Source organism: Sceloporus occidentalis, unplaced genomic scaffold (assembly GCF_023333645.1).
Source record: "Sceloporus occidentalis isolate IW3139 unplaced genomic scaffold, rSceOcc1.0.p SCAF_2, whole genome shotgun sequence".
Classification (NCBI taxonomy): domain Eukaryota; kingdom Metazoa; phylum Chordata; class Lepidosauria; order Squamata; family Phrynosomatidae; genus Sceloporus; species Sceloporus occidentalis.
The window spans coordinates 261,102,058-261,119,676 of record NW_028316982.1 but is presented as its reverse complement, the minus strand read 5'-3'; the positions used below and the strand labels follow the sequence as shown (position 1 = coordinate 261,119,676).

Sequence of the window (17,619 nt, the reverse complement as noted above, 5' to 3'; positions counted from 1 at the left end):
TTCTTTAGCTTGAATGTCCTAGTTTCTGAAGGAGTAGAAATCAAGTTTGCTTCATCCTCAATATGACATTCTTTCAAATATTTTGAGATGACTATCATGTGATTTCTTAATGTTCGTTTCCCCAGGTTAAACATACTCATCTCTCTAAGATGCTCCACATAAGGCATGGTTTCCATACCTTCCACCATTTTGATTGCCCTTCTGTTGGAACAGATTACCTTTGTGGCCCTTTCAGCTCTAAGATTCTAGCTGTGCTTCATCCTATGGATGATCCTTATGTTTGTAATTTGGTAAGGCATTAGAGTTCACTGGCTGAGAATTTGAAATGCCCCTCCCTCAACTGCAAATCCCATCAGGTGGAACCATGGTTATTAAAAGTGCAATCAGTGGTATAATTCTGTAGTGAGAGAGGGTCCCTGGTTTCAAATCATATTCTCTTTCTCTTCTGTTTCTTATGCAAATAGGCTGGCTAAAGAGGCATCTCTTCCTTTCCCTTTCATCTTCAGCAGATCTGTAAATGTTTAACATCCTCCTGTACCTGTCTGACTCCTGGATTCTTCTGCCTCTCCCTCTGTCATTTGATGAATGTGTTATGACACCATTTGCCTACAGCTCCATGGCTTCTCTCCCCTACAGGCAGAATACAAATCACCAGGCAAAAGGTGTGGATTTAAGGCTAGAGGTAGAAAGGGCCTTTTTCATTTCTTTTTTTACACAGTTGGGGTACAGGCATGTAATTATTTTTTATTTTCCTTATTGGCAAAGCTACACTACAAAGCTTTCACTAGTTTTGTGCATAGTTCTCTGACGAACAGGTTGCCGAAACCTGCCATTTATTTGTGTCTGTGTAAGAGAGAGAGAGAGAGGCTCTGATTACTCAATTTCTAAGTTAACCTCTTTCTGATACAAAAGGCTGGGGGTGGGGAATATTTAAATAGCATATCATGACCCCTTCAAGGCTTCTGGGGATGCTATTTGCTATTTTTATCCTTTTCTTTCAGTATAGGAAGGGTTGAAGAAAGCAGTACAGTTGGCTGAAGTCCATACAAGTGGCAAAATGGCCACCAGCCCTTCATAAGCTGACCATCCCTGAAATTAATAATAATAATAATAATAATAATAATAATAATAATATTTATTTTTAGCCTGCCTCTCTCTATGGTTCAAAACAATAGATACTATTCTATTAGAATTCCAGTTGAATTTCCGATGTCCACCTAGTGGAATCAAGGTCATTCTTTGGGGCCACTTTCTGTACACATGGGGTCAAACCCTGCATTAAGTGAGACATATGGGGTCAAACCCACAGCCCATGACCAATAGGCACCTTTTGTCTCTCACTGTGGTCTCCCACCTACCACCACTAACAAAGACCACTGCTATTGAGCCTGGAGGATTTAAAAAGATGGACTACAAATGGGATGCTTCTGCATATATGGGCCAGGTACAGAAGTCGGTCCCTTTAGAACATTGCACTGTACTCTCCCATGGTGGAAACTGGAATCTAATGCATGGTACCTCTAACAGTTTGATTAGAACAGCAAGGCGGTGCAGAAAAAAGGCTGTGGGCAGAATCAGGAATAATTTGTCTAGGACTGTGATACTGATACGGGGTTCTGTAGATTTGCATTGAAAGCTCAGAGATCCAAGCTTAGAGAAAGGTCCCTCTTTGAGGTCTCAGGCTTGTTCAGGGGAAACAGGCCTTGTATAATGTGCAGGACTTTTGTTTTGCTTCTGTTTTGTTTAAACTGGCTTGATGGTTTAATTGTTTTTCAACTTTTGTATGCTGATTGGTCAGAATCCTGCACGATCTTTCACTATAGGTACCAAGAAACCCAGTTGCTGAATTACAAAGATGCATAACAGGATGCCAGCAAGAATTACCAATGTACATCAGAAGGTGCATAGAGGTGATCAGCCCGCTATGGTCTCAGTAGCTGAGTGGAGGAGCAGCATAACTACCAGCAGTGTTTCCATCTTCATGGCATGAGTTGAGCAACATTCCCAGCTCTTCATCAACTCCTATGCCTTTCAAAAATGCTTCTGAACACTTCCTGTGGCCCTGACTGCCCAGCGAGGGATACATGATGCTGGACTGGGGCAGCCTCTAGGTGCAGGTCAAAAAGTGAAGTTGGGCATCTGGCCAGAAAGGATAATGGTTGTGACAGTGAATCTATTTACCCTTCTCTATAAAAGACCCAGGGGAGAAAATCTCTAGGCCCCAAACCCTGTCTTAGTGGGTATGAGTGAGTGGGAATGCATGCACCAGAGGGAATCCTCAGAGGACCATACAGAATTCTTTCCCTCTTAAATGTTATTTCCACAACAGTTCTGTCCAAAACCTCTATATTTCAAAGCAGCTTTATTTATTTGCCAGGATAGGGCAGAATTTGACTTTCAATGTATTTCCCCCCAGCTTGATCAATCTAGTATTCATTCAACCAAGGCCATTTTCTGTGATCTGAAGCCTTTTAAGTGAAGAAAGCTGAATATTTCGATGGACTGATCTTAAAATCAGCCATATAAGCAACTATGCACGTCTTCCTCTAATTGCCTTCTGCTAATTCAAGCTTCACATAGACAAGCTGCCAACTCCTAAGATATTTGGGCTTTTTTGCATAGCCAACTAAAGTGTATTTCATGTTATTTCTTTCCTTCCTAGAGTTTTAAATAATTATAAATTACGTAAGAAAATATGCTAGTCTTTGGTATGAGCAGTCAAGCTAATACTGAAGTCCTTCTTTCTTTCTTTCTTTCTTTCTTTCTTTCTTTCTTTCAACAATTGCACTCAGGTCTTCCAAACAGTGCCCGCAAAGGCCTGGAGGTTTTCAGCTGAAGGATTCTTTATTGTATTCAAACCTTGTCCCATAAGGGTTGCTGCTGTTGCTCAGTTTGTGAAGGGCTTTTGAGATTCCACTAGGTCCACAGCAAAAAACGCCAACAGTCTTCCTGCAGAAATGAAACACAGGTTCACCAAACTCATATACCTTAGCCCATGACATTTTGCTCCTCACAACTTCAATGTCCTTTTACACTCAAGAGTTTTAAAATTCTTGATGCACCAATCAGGTGCACTCATTTTTGCCTTTTTAAGATTCCTGCCAGAATTTTCAACTCTCGAGGCTGCTTCAGAAATTTACACATTTAGAAGGAGTACAGTTTGTTTTTGGAGAAATAAAATATACATAAATCACAGATACATTGCAAACATGTGACTGGAAAGAATACAAAGGACAGGAAATATAGACAAACTGGCTTTGGTCAATTGGGGGAAATGAAGACAAAAGGGAGATTGTGCAAATAAATGCACACATAACAGAAAAAGCAAACAAATTTTCACATAAGAAGAAAAAATTATCTCTACAATATTTTTAAATCCCTTTCTTATTTCTTATGTTCAGTCCCTCTCTATTTCCAAGTATGCCATACAGCTGGCACAGACTAGGTCGATGTTGTCCTCAAACTATCTAGTGTAGCTTTTCCTGACAGACCATGAAAATTTCTTTTCTGGTCAATTGCAACCAGCAGAAACTCCATCGTTTTTAAAATGAAGAACCAGAGAATCTTATACTTCACAAAACTTGTTCACAGTAACCTCGACTGGATTGATGGTGGAATACATGGGCTAGTTGGCACGTGTTTACCTTCATAAGGATCTAAGCTTCCAGCAGCTCTTTGGGTGGCTGTAATTAGTTTAATTGGTCTAGTGCCTGAAGAGGCTGATTCAGGATTGACAGGACCCACCTCTGGTCTCACACTCATAATCTTCTGTGGGAAAGTCACAATTAACAATCCTTTCAAAGCTGCCAAGCCAGCTTCATGCTGGATGGTGTGACACCAGATGTTCTTATCACTTCCCAAGCATTACTGTCATTTTAAAAATTAACTTGGGGGGGAAACCCACGATCATCAATAAACTGTTTTGTGAATCAACTCTACCCACTGGTGCTCAGTGATGAATGAGCTGTTGAATCAGAGCTTGAATTTGTAAAAATATTTCTCCTATTTCTTTTAATCACTGATATTCGGCGAAAATTTTTACTAAAGAAATAATTTTTAAGTTTTCATCTGCCTATAGATCTAGACTGGAATTCGTTACAACACTTACGAAATCGCATTCATAACTGATTTATATTTGTGATCCATACAAATCCAACAGTGTGAAACTAGGGAGTATGTAGGGCTGTAAAAGTCCCCCAGTCTTGATTTTATTGGGCATCAGCCACTGCGAGTGCTGGAGATCTGTTCTCCCGTTGATTGATGTGCAGCAGACTGGCATTTTCACCTTACTCCTGGAAGTAATATCTAGATGGTGTGCTCAGCGATGACATGCCAGCAGCGCAGCATCCAAACAGGGCTGCACCGCTGGCACGTCATCATGCCATTGCTGGCGCTTTGGCGCAGCACATGTACGCTGCAAAAAAAGAGCTGCTTCTGCATGCTCCTTTTTTGCTGTGAAGCGGCATCACACAATTTGGTTGCTGCGGCGCTGCTGCGGAGCAAGGAGATGCGCCTCCTGGCGCATCTTTTTGGTGCTCTGTACTGCGCCTAAGACACCACTGCAAAGAAGGCCTCCCCTTGACTCCCTATTGTTTAAGGCAAGCAGAGTCCTTCTAGAACAGAGATGGACAAAGTATGAGCTCCCCATCCCCAATGTTGTTGTATGACAGCTCCCAGTGTAGCTCACCATTGGCTATACTGGCTAGGACAAATAGGAGCTGCAGTTCAAAACTCTCTGGAGGGGATACAGTTCACCCACTCCTGTTTTTAAAGATCTGAACTAACCTTCCCCAATGTGGTGCCTTGCAGATGATGCTGGGAGTTGTAAGCAATGAGGATTTTTTTCAGTGGATTCTTCTCAAGAAGGTTATATCATTTGAAGCATAATGACATTGGCCAATATTCAACCTCAGTTAAGTGTATTTAGTTAAACAGTCTCTCTTGGCACAACCCTAGCCCCACCTGATGGAAATATCATTCACACATGCTCCAATTACCAAAAAAATTGACCTCCTTCTCTCCATGCTGCTAATGCCCGGTAAAGTAGGTTGTGTGTGTGTATGTGACAGAGAGAGAGGGAGGGCGAGAGAGAGAGAGATGATTGTGGCAAGAGTGTCACAATTGTGACTAAGTAGTGATTGTGAATACAGAACAGTTATCTAGATTTACCTGTCTGTAACTGCACCATACTCACAATCACTACTTAATTACAATTGTGACACTATTGGCACAATTGTAATCCCACCCCCACCCACTTTACTAGGCATCAGCTGCATGGAGAGAAGAAGACCATTCTCCTGAAGATCAGAGAATGGATGAATAATATTTCCATCAGTTTTGGGTGTGGGTAGGTGAGGAAAGGTTACGTAGTTAACTCAAGCTGCTGTCACACTGCAGAATTAATGCAGTTTGACACTGCTTTAACTGTCATGGTTCCATCCTATGGAATCCTGGGCACCAGAGCTCTCTAATACAGTTATCTAATAAAACTACACATTCCAGAAATCCATATCATTAAATCGTGACAGTTAAAGCAATGTCAAACTGCATGAATTCTACATTGTAGATGCAGCCTTCATTACATTAAAGCCATTATTTAGAATTATGCAGGAAGCGATGTGGAATACTAGACATTCATTTAGAAGGAGTGGTTAAGAATTAAGCACCCGTAAGCACAAACCTGAGGCACACAGCAAACAAGGCACCTGCAAGGATGACTGGAATACGAAACTACATCTCTATGCCTGTTATGAAAATATACAAATCTTATTCACCCCACCCACTGCCTAGTTGCCTGGAAGATGGACCATTCTGATTATGGAAGATGACAGTTCTTTTGTTCAAACTCCCTATTCCTCTGATGCAACATATTAGATAACACCCACTATCAGGTGCTTTGGCATTAAATGATAGCGTTAAGCCGAAAGTCATTTCCATACAAATGTGGTTTATTAAACTCACCCTGCTCCCATCCCTCAAAGCTGCAGTGCAAGCTGGGCTGGGAATCTTACTTACTGTCTGTTGCACTTGGCGATTTCATTAAATAGAAGTTTCCATCGAGGCCGCCCAATGAAAAGCCGGCGGTTCAGCACTTGGTATTTCTCTCCAATTATCTTCTGCAAGAAAAAAGAGAGATTGACTCTGGTGTGCTTCACCAACTACTGCAGATCAATTACCCACCACTTAGGGCTCGTCAGTCTTATACACACATTGCATGTGTTAGGGGACACAAGGTTGCTGCAACCGCCTGTGTTTGGCACAGCAAGATATGTATATGTGCTTCTATGCAGGGCTAGTCCTACCATTTGACAAAAAGAGGCACCTGCTGAGGCAGCAGATATGAGGAGGTGGCAGAAAACACCACACAACCTGCCCTGTGGTTGGAATCAGTGGAGAATACCAACCCATTTTCAATATTAAAGATTTAATTGCCAGTCAAGTTAGCTACTTTACATGGATGGATGGCCAATGTCATCCTATTTATTCATTTAATTTGTGTGCTGCCTTTCTCAGCTACTTTACATGAATAGGTGGCCATCTTATTTATTTAATTTGTATGCTGTCTTTTCCCCAAAATGAGACCCAAGGCAACTCCCAGAAAGAGTCACTTAAAAAGCAGAATAAAACAAATCAAAAACAAAATCATCATATGAAACAATATAAAATTAAGAGTACATAAACAGTTATTTAAGAGGACAAAGTTTTAAAAGGAAGCTTCCCTGTTTAAACATTAAAATGTGAAATGCTTAAACAAAAGGTGTTTGCATGCCTGGGAAAGGAAGCCTCTTCCCCTCATGAAATATTTGGGATCAGCCTCCTGCTTCTGCATGTGGGAGGTCTGATGTAAGATTCCCAAATAGGGTTGGTGTCAGCACCAGGTATCCCTGAACAGCTGTCAAGGCTTCAGTAGGGCAAGACCAAGGGCAGACCCTTTAAGAGAATAGAAGTCATGGAGTCCAAAGTCTTCAGTTGGCTGGGTCCAGGGTTGCTCCAAGGTACACTGTATGCCATTTAAGAAAGCATATTTACTATGGCTGTTGTGGTGGACTGATCATTGCAACAGATAACTCACATCAGTAATGAGGGAGGAGTAGTCCCACCACAGAAAGGGGACCACTTTTTAAATCTAGTAATTCCATTGGAGGTCAGGAAACCCTGCTTCCATGCTAGTTGGGACTTCACCCGCTAAATCAGGGCAGTTGGAGGGTATGGATTCTGTAGCTAATTATCATAGCTATCATACCACATTACCGCATTACATTCTTATAGTACTGCTATTCTGCTTTTACTGCTCTGGCTGCCACCTGTAGCATCCTGAGGTTTGTAGTTCAATGAGGCCTAAGAGCTCTCTGGCTAAACATTCTAAATGCTCCTCCTTAAACTGCAAATTCCAGAATGCAACAGGAGGCAGCCAGAGCAGTTAAAGTTGAATAGCAGTGCTATTAAGGATGTAGTGCAGTAATCTAGATAATTTTGCACAGCAGTCTGGGAAAAAACATTTGTGTAAATACAAGAATTGTCAGCAGAAAGGACAAGAAATATCTCGCCATCCCGCATGGAGAACAACAGTGTGCTTTTCTATTCTTCCAAGCAAAAAATAAGAGAGCTGAATATTTATATGCCCAGTTTTTGGGTGTTTTCCAAAGATCCCCCCATGCAGCCACAAACTCCATTTCACTACCTACCTGTATCCCATCTGTTCGACTGAGGTATAGCTGGATATTTACAAAATCTGGTCGGTTTTCTTGCCAGAGCTGAAACCATTGTGTGACACAAAAAAGGGGGTGGAGAATACGTTAAGAAATTTTTCAGTTTCTCTTAAGCACAAACAATAACGCCACTGCCAAATCCCCTGCCAGAGACAGATCTTCTACCCATCGTGCCTCAGTGTTGACCATTATGTGCATTTAAGTGCACTCCTCCTTTGATTAAGTTGAAATATGCAGAGAAAAACCTTGAATGCTGAGGGTAGTTTATGGAGAAATATATCATTTGACCAAGGTTGTGCTCCGGACTGAAGTTGCTGGATTTGTTACTGCAATAAATGCAGAAGGGGTTGTCAAACAAAAAGAAAAAGTGGATGAGGGAGGGAGGGAGGGAGGGAAGGGCAGGCAGAGGGAAAATATGTAATTTATTTTAAGCAACTGAGGAGGGTGGAAGCTGCAACATTTTGCTAAGTTCTGCTTGTGAGTTTGTATGTATATACAGTTCTATTACTCAAAATACTTGGAACATTTTAACCACTGTCTATAATAGGTAAGAGGGTTTATTTTTAGAAAATGGATTAATAGTATCTATGTATGTAGGCATATATGTAATAAAATTTGTATGTCCTGACTACATGTAAGAATCCCAGGGCAGCATGCAATGAAATAAATATAAACTATTTTCAATTATTTAAATTTGATAACATCACTAGTAAGAGACCACCACTTCCCTATGAGGAACCGGAGTATAGACAAAAACCTTTGTGCAAGGCTACAGTAACCATGACAGTAATAATTCAGTTACCTTTTTCATTGATCAGCTCCAGGATATTCTTCCTAGCTGAATTGTGACAACACAAAAGCTTATTTCTCTCCATGGGGTTCTAGATGTATATTTGAAAAGGGATGTGTATGTGTGTTTTGAATATCTTCACACATCCATATCCCAGATGTAGTAGGTATATTCACTTATGGACACATGAGTGTGCACACATGAGCTCCAGTATCCATAGAGCAAGGCATTTTGAAGTAACAGTTTTATGTCCAAAGGGATACTTTGTGGAGACAAATGGACACATAGAATGTAATCAGTGAACCACAAAATTCCCACCGATCGGAATTTTGCATGTTACTCTTTTGGAAATCCAGATCATTTGTATTTTTAACCAATTTTTCATGGTTTGATAAAAGTTTTAGGGATTTTTCTCCTTATGAATTCAAGTATTTTCTGGTGATGCTAGGATTCTGATGTGTTTAAATGTATTTGCAGTTCAGTACTGACTTCCTCTTTTTTAAAAAACAAAAACAAAAAAAATAGCATTCAATACAATGTGAATGTCAAGATTGTATATAGCAGAGAAGCTGCCACTTATGAACCTTCTGAAGTAAACATTCCTTTAAAAATATACTGCTGTGTGCAATTCCCAAATGTCACTGAACTTCAAGAATTGGTGTTTGTCAGACTCTTCCACAGGCAAACTTGCAATTCAAACCTGAACTCAATGGGGCTTACTTAGGAGTATACGTTCACAGGATTGAAATGTTTTTGCACAATCCTACTTGTTTATTCAGAAGTAAGTCCCATTGAGTCCAAGGCAGCTTGCTCCCACACAATTGGGTGCAGGAGTGCAGGTTCTGCGCCCTTTCTTGCATCCCATCATGGGAGAAAGGAGTATAAATGCAGTCAGTCAGTCCATCAGTCATAAAGTACTGAAGGTTTCTTCAAAGTGAAGCCCAGAAAATTCACTTACCTTCTGATGCAATTTGCAGAGCAGATCAGCAAACCAGCAGAAAGACTGGATGTCTCTGCACACCCATATGAAGTAAAGTCTCCTGATTTTGTAGCATTTCCATTCATCCCTGTATACCCAGACCATTTGGGGAGGGGAGGGGGATTAAAAATTATCAATCAAAAAATGTCAGTTTTAACAAAATATGGATTGCTTGGTAAGGTTTTGTGCTTCTGATGTTTAGCTGCCATTTCAAGTTGCAGCTGTGCAACTTGGTATGACCACTGCATTATGAGTCACTCTATATCTGCCTTCATCTTATTTTATGGATGTCTTTGACTCACTCAGCTATCCACTGGTGACTTGACTCTCATTTCATTTTTTCCCCAGTGAGAATTTACATACATAGTTTCTCATAGGCATCACAGAAAGAACAGAACCAACCCAAGGCTTTCCACAGCTTGGAGCTAAGAACAAGATGACACTCTTCCAATCAGATGCATGGTACAAAAGCCAATTAGACTGGAAATTTCATAATACTTCCACACTGAAGGTAGGAACTCATACTCTGTTGCATATGAGGACAGTAGACTAGATCGCTATAAAGTGGTGTACTCGTGCCGATACTAGGGTTAGGGAGCACGCACCATCCATACGCTCCCTAACCCTAGTATGGGACCGCACCGGCATCATGGTGGCCTCCCATCTACACAGGGGCCGCCATGATGTCGGTGCCACTGCTGAGCATCCAAACGTGGCACACAGGAAGTGGCATCATAATGGTCGCAAACTTCATTCCCGCACAAGAACCAGATGGCCCCGGGAACGAAGCCATGGGATAAAGGGGCCAGGTGGGCCCTTTCTCCCATGGCTGTGCCTGTCAGGGTGTCCTGGGGCATGAAGCCCCAAGGGCACCCCTTTTTGGGACCACGGAGAAGTGGCATTTTGCTGCTTCTCCATGATTCCAAAAAGTGTCTGACTGGGGCCTCTGGGCTGCCAGTGAGGCTGCCCTGGCCCCAATCCGGTGAGAAAAGGGGCGGGTACAGGCCGCCCCTGAAGGGGCAGTTTGTACCATGACTAGCTTAGCAGACAGGATAGGCTGTCCAGGAAACACAGCCAGTGTCAGGATTCTGTCAGATCCTGTTTTAAGTTATGGTTTGCTGTTGTTGTGGTTGCTGTTGTTATTTTTCTTTTCATACTGGTAATGCATATAATCTATAAAAGTATATTTATACATGTTAAAGATAATATCAATTGATGCTGGCATATAATAGAAGCTTGGTAGTTTAGCTGATGGTAGTTGTAGTGTTTGTTCTGGAGAAAAATAACTACTTGGGTAGAGAATGCACAGATATGTGTGGGAGGACACTAGTACTGAATCCCATCATGGGAAAATGAAAAGACCTAAAGTGAAAATATATGTGAGGGATGAGTAAACCAGAAGGGGTGCAAGAGTGTTTTGGTTTATGAACAAATCAAAGTAAAGCATGTGCATTTACAGTAGGTGGGCATTGCTTATTCTATGCTTACATTTGGAAATTATGCTAGTTTTGTCTGCAGAAGTCATACTGTTAATTTCTTTAGTTACTGAAATAAAGTTTTGCTTTGGAATACAGAAGACTGATTTCTGAACTCAAAGGAATGAGAGTTTCTGACAGCCAGGACCTTCAATGACTCACTGCCACTTATCATTGATTCCAACAGCTAGTAGGGTTAAGGCAGAGATGGGTATCAGTTTCAGTTTCAGTTTGGAATTAAGCAATTGCCTTTTTAGTGAACATACACAGGGAGAGCCATGTTGGCCAAAAAGCCAAATACAAGAACATCCAAAATCCACAAAACAATGATACCTTTATCAGACCAACTAAAAATACACAAAATGTATTTTTGAAGCTTTTGAAGCTCCCCAGGATTCCTCATCAGGCAAAGGTATTACAAATCATACCGGAGAAGAAGAAGAAGTTATAAAATAATGATGTTAAATCATAGCCCTACATTTTGTCAAGATGTTGTTTTTGTTGTTGTCAGTTAAAATTGTCTGAAGGGATACTTTTTACTTCTTTTGTTGCTAATGGAGTTGAAATTCTACTGCCTGGAATTTATGACTTTTTGGCTCCCAGAGCCCACGTGGCCAAAGAGAGGAGAGGCCTCTGCCTGCACTGATATCCCTCCAAACCATCTTAACTGACAACAATGAAAACAACACCTTGGCAAAATGTAAGCCTGCGACTCTACTGTCATTTTCTTCTTTGTCTCCTGTATGATTTTTAACACTTTTGTCTGATGAAGAAGCTAATGGAGCTTCAAAATGTTGTGTATTTTTGGTTGGCCCAATAAAGGTAGCTGTTATTATTATTATTATTTTGGACTGTCTTTTTAGCTAGTTAAAAGATGAGATTTTTAAAAAAAACTGAAAAAGGGCAAAAGCTAGATTGATAGATTCACTCATTGGGGAAGAAGGCATTGAGCCCTCTTAAAAATCTGGGTTTGAATCCTTGAGTATTTAGTCACATTTATGGCACTGCATTAGGTCTGTCACCCAGCTGTGCGCGCCCCCGCGCCGGGAGGACTTTCACCGCCTCGGCGGCGTTCAAGGGAGGGGAGGAGTGAGCCGGTGGGAGCGGCTCCCTCTTCAAAAGCCGGCCCGCCGGCCCCCCGACTGAGGACGCCAGCCACTGCCCAGCTGTGCGCGCCCCCGCGCCGGGAGGACTTTCACTGCCTCGGCGGCGTTCAAGGGAGGGGAGGAGTGAGCCGGTGGGAGCGGCTCCCTCTTCAAAAGCCGGCCCGCCGGCCCCCCGACTGAGGACGCCAGCCACTGCCCAGCTGTGCGCGCCCCCGCGCCGGGAGGACTTTCACCGCCTCGGCGGCGTTCAAGGGAGGGGAGGAGTGAGCCGGTGGGAGCGGCTCCCTCTTCAAAAGCCGGCCCGCCGGCCCCCCGACTGAGGACGCCAGCCACTGCCCAGCTGTGCGCGCCCCCGCGCCGGGAGGACTTTCACCGCCTCGGCGGCGTTCAAGGGAGGGGAGGAGTGAGCCGGTGGGAGCGGCTCCCTCTTCAAAAGCCGGCCCGCCGGCCCCCCGACTGAGGACGCCAGCCACTGCCCAGCTGTGCGCGCCCCCGCGCCGGGAGGACTTTCACCGCCTCGGCGGCGTTCAAGGGAGGGGAGGAGTGAGCCGGTGGGAGCGGCTCCCTCTTCAAAAGCCGGCCCGCCGGCCCCCCGACTGAGGACGCCAGCCACTGCCCAGCTGTGCGCGCCTACGTATTCGCCTAGGTTTTTTTTTTTTTTTTTTTTTTTTTTTTTTTTTTTTTTTGGCGAATTACTGGCATTCCTTGCATAGGAGGAACAGGAATTCTATCAGCTCGCCAGATTGCTATACGGCTAGAGCTGAGGTTTTTATAATAGGGGGTAATTTCTTGTTCTGGATTAGTCTGTATTTTTAGGAATGACATCTTTTGCTGTCTTCCTTTGCTGCTACGGGGTTTTTTTGTTACTACTAGAGTCGGGGGTGGGTATGGGATATGGGTGGCCAGCTATGGTGGCGGATGCATATGTGATGGGAGCCCCAATTGAGATTGTGCGGGGCATGGGGAGGTATGGCGGTAGGAATGTGGATAGGTGTATAAATGGAAGGAGAGATCGATGTGTGATATCTATCTCTCCTTCCTTCCACTTTCCTAACCAAAGAGGCCTGAGGGTCAGCCCAGTCGTACCACAAACCCTGTCTCTGCTCCTATGCAACGCCAGGTCTATAAAAAATAAGACCCACATTGTGTATGATCTTTTGCAGGATAAAAACTGCGACCTGGCGTGCATCACTGAGACCTGGCTGGGGCCTGAGAGTGAGGCAGTGTGGGCCCAGGCCCTTCCAGCCGGGTACTCAGTTAAGGACCAGATCAGGTTAGGTGGGCGGGGGGGCGGTATTGCCTTGGTACATAAAAACACCCTTTCCTTAACCAGGATCCCAGTCCGGAAAACAGATCACATTGAATGTATTTACCTGTCCCTGAAGGCTAGAGACAGTTTAGGGATTCTGTTGGTCTACCGGCCACCCCGTGCGCTAACAGACTCCCTGGCCGAGCTGACACTGCTGGTCTCGGAGCTGGTGTTGGAGTCCCCTAGGCTTCTTGTCCTGGGGGACCTCAACATCCCTTTCGAGGCCAGCGATATTCCAACAGGTGCAGCTCGGGAGTTCATGACTACCATGACAGCCATGGGCCTGTCTCAATTAGTTTCGGGGCCAACACATTGTGCTGGTAATACTCTTGATGTGATCTTTAGTACGGATATGGAGGTTCCGTGGGTTGAGATCTCTAGTGTCTCTCCCTTGTCATGGACGGATCATTTCCTGGTTGAGGCTAGAATCAAGGCTTCTACCATTAACCCCCCCGGGGGTGGCGGACCTATTAGGATGGTCCACCCTCGAAGGCTGATGGAACCCATAAGGTTCCAAGAAGCCCTAGAGGGATATACGACTGGCTCTGACGGCGATTCTGTTGATGCCCTAACCGACATCTGGGACACTAATCTCTCTAGGGCTATACACAGCATCGCTCCCAAGCGTCCTTTCCGGCCTGCTTCCAATAAACAACCCTGGTACACGGAAGATCTCAGGGCAAGGAAGCGGGCCGCGCAACGACTAGAGCACAAATGGCGAAGACATCAGCGCTTGTCTGACAGGACACTCCTTCGCTCTCATTTAAGAGCCTATGGAGTGGCAATACGTGCAGCGAAGAATTCTTTCTATGCTGCACGTATTGCGTCCGCAGAGTCGCGTCCGGCAGAGCTGTTCAGGGTTGTGAGGGAGCTAACTCGGCTCCCTCCCACCTTGAGCGCTATCTTGGAGCCATCTAAATCCTGCTGTGACGATTTTAACAACTTCTTTGCGGATAAAATCTCTCGGATAAGGGCTGATCTCGACGCCAGTCTTTGTGCAGATCCTATAGGAGAGGTGTCCGAAGCGTCCGTGGTCCCTGTTATACTGGATCACTTTGAGTTTGTTAGTACCGATGAAGTGGACAAGATCCTCCGAAGTGTTAGGAGGACGACTTGCTCTCTTGATCCCTGTCCCTCATGGTTGGCAGCTCAGGGGGGAGATGTGGTGCGACTAATGTTGCATCACATAATCAACACATCTCTAAGTGAGGGCCAGTTTCCATCTAAATTAAAATTAGCAGTGGTTAAACCCCTGCTAAAGAAGCCCTCCTTAGACCCCCTGCTTTATAATAATTATAGACCCATCTCGCTGCTACCTTTCTTAGGGAAGGTGATCGAGAGAGCAGTCGCCTTCCAGCTTCAGTCGATCTTGGACGACACCGATTTTCTGGATCCATTTCAAACTGGCTTCCGGGCGGGCTATGGAGTTGAGACTGCCATGGTCGCCTTAGTTGATGATCTCCGTCTGGGCATGGACAGGGGGAGCGTGTCCCTGTTAGTGCTCTTGGACATCTCAGCGGCCTTCGATACCATTGACCATGGTATCCTTCTGGGACGCCTGAGGGAGTTGGGAATTGGGGGCACTGCTCTGCAGTGGTTCCGTTCCTACCTCTCGGGCAGATCCCAGATGGTGGAGCTGGGGGACTGTCGCTCCGATAGGAGGGCCCTGACATCTGGTGTCCCTCAGGGAGCGATTTTGTCCCCTATGCTTTTTAACATTTACATGAAGCCGCTGGGAGAGATCATCCGGAGACATGGGGCGCGGTGTTATCAGTACGCTGATGACACCCAGATAATTTTCTCTATGTCTCCGACTGATGCAGTAACTAAGGCTGGCATCTCTCCTCTAGATGCCTGCTTGGCGTCAGTAATGGACTGGATGAGGGAGAACAAACTCAGTGTGAATCCAGGGAAAACGGAAGTACTGGTGATAGGCTCCCCGGTCTCGGGTAGTGAGATCTGTCACCCGGTCCTGAACGGGGTCACGCTCCCCCTGAAGGACTCGGTGCGCAGCTTGGGTGTACTCCTTGACTCGTCGCTCCAGCTGACTTCTCAGGTGGATGCGACGGTCAGGAGTGCTTGTTATCAGCTTCGGCTGATACGCCAGCTGCGTCCCTACCTGGACCGTAAGGACCTTGAATCTGTCGTACATGCTTTGGTAACCTCTCGATTGGATTTCTGCAATGCGCTCTACATGGGGCAACCCTTGTACCAAACTCGGAAGCTGCAATTAGTGCAGAATATGGCAGCCAGATTGGTCGCTGGTAGCTCCAGGTCGGACCACATAACACCTATCTTAAAAGATCTTCACTGGCTGCCTATTCGCTTCCGGGCTCAATACAAGGTGTTGGTTTTGACCTATAAAGCCCTAAATGGCTTGGGCCCAGGGTACTTGGAGGACCGCCTCTCCCCACATAATCCACCCCGCACACTCAGAACATCTGGGACTAAATTGTTGGAGGTCCCTAGGTCCAATCTTATTCGGACCTCGCAGAGAGCTTTTACTATTGCTGCCCCTGTACTATGGAATAAGCTCCCTGCAGAGCTTCGCTCCGCCACCTCATTAGATGTTTTCAAAAAACAGCTGAAAACATATCTATTCCGGCTGGCCTTCCCACCTTAATTTGTTTGTCTGTTTTTTTTCCTGCCCCTTTTTTCCTTTCTGACCCTGGATCGATGAACGTTTTTGCATTTTTCTTCTGCCCCTGATATATGTATTTCTTATTTTATCGTTTCCTGTTCCTGTTTTTGTAATTAATGGTTTTTAACTGCTGATTGAATTTTTAACTTGTATTGTAATGTTTTTATAACTTTGTAAGCCGCCCTGATCATTTTTTGGAAGGGCGGGGTAGAAATAAAAATTTATTTATTTATTTATTTATTATATTTTTATGTTCTGAGTTAGTCTTCATCTCTAAGACCATTTTGGCAGGCAGATTTGTCCCACTGGCTAGTACAGATGACTGAGAAGTTCACTTTGGTTGATTTTGAATGTGAATTTACTAAACTATAAATATTTACATGGGCCTTTTCCGCACGGGCAAAAGGTATGTGCTCGGCACGTACTAGGGTTAGAAAGGGGCATCCTTTCCGGATGCCCCTAACCCTAGTACGTGCTGAGCACATACAAAATGGCAGCGCCCATTCTACATGGGCGCTGCCATCTTGACGTAGCGAATGCTTAGCGCCCACATGTCTTGGCGCCATTATGATGCTGCAAGTGCGCCATTGGCACTTTGTGGCATCATAATTGCACCACAAAAAGAAGCCACTTTTTGCAGCTTCTTTTTGCTGCACGGAGCAGTTGTGCGGTTTGGCTGCTGAGGCTGCTCCATGCAGCAAATGAGGGTGCTGGCAGACTGCCCTTTTGGGTGGTCTGGAAAGCGCCATGGATTCAGAACAGACAGAACTTGAAATTTAAATAATTTGAATATGGGAGAAAGTGCAGCTAAGCCCTTCTGCATTACACAATTAAAGCACTATGATTTGACTTTAATTGTCATGACTACATTGTATGGAGCCCTGAGGTTTGTGGTTTTTGGGAAGCACAAGAGCTCTCTGACAAAGTATTCTAAGCATCCCTCCTTAAACTTCAAATTCCAAGACTCCAAAATGATGACATGGCAATTAAAGTGGAATCATAGGCGGGATACAGACGGGCAAAAAGGGGTGTGTTCATGACGTCATGAAGATAGAGCCTTCAGACGGCCCTTACCTGAATGCCGCCATGAACACGCCGCCCGAATGCCCCAAGCGGGAAGAAGAAGCATTAAAAAGGTGCTGCTTTTCCCCGCTTCTTTTCTGTATGCTGCACAGCTGCGCAGCTCCGTCTGTAAGCTGCTGCACCGGTACGCCAGAATTGTTACGCCGCTAATTTAAGTTGCTCATTTAAAAGCTCCGTGTCTGCTGCGTTGCATAATGAGTCGGGGTCCTGGAACATGCGCAGTTTGCACCGAGGCTCAAATTAGAGCGTCAGATGCCATGCAGATGTGGAAGCTGCAGCACAGCTGCACTCTATTTTAATGCTCGTAACCCTAACCCTAACCCTAACCCTAGAGCAACATGTACGCATGCGCTGCTAGAATTGGGGAAAGTTTGGAATTTAAAGTGAGCCCCTACACACATTCCTGTGCCATTTTCACCTAACAATAAAAAACCCCTAAAACTTTAAATATTTACATATGTACAAGGGAGGTGATGGGGGATGGCAGGGGGACAGCGGTGGCAGCGGCGACAGCTGTGGCTCTGCAT

The 17,619-nt window shown here is 44.6% G+C and overlaps 1 protein-coding gene across 2 annotated transcripts in view; it reads right to left on the bottom strand.

The window, feature by feature from the left end:
• Positions 1 to 2,735: 2,735 nt before the first annotated feature.
• NOX4 (NADPH oxidase 4) overlaps positions 2,736 to 17,619 on the bottom strand; it is a 149,390-nt gene continuing 134,506 nt past the window's right edge. For both annotated transcript variants that reach the window (XM_089508261.1, XM_089508262.1), the window contains 4 exons: positions 9,458 to 9,566; positions 7,686 to 7,754; positions 6,016 to 6,116; positions 2,736 to 2,949 (listed from right to left, as the gene is read on the bottom strand). In XM_089508261.1, coding sequence (XP_089364387.1) covers positions 2,829 to 2,949; positions 6,016 to 6,116; positions 7,686 to 7,754; positions 9,458 to 9,566 — 400 coding nt within the window. In that variant the 3' untranslated portion in view covers positions 2,736 to 2,828. The remainder of the gene's footprint in view (positions 2,950 to 6,015; positions 6,117 to 7,685; positions 7,755 to 9,457; positions 9,567 to 17,619) is intronic.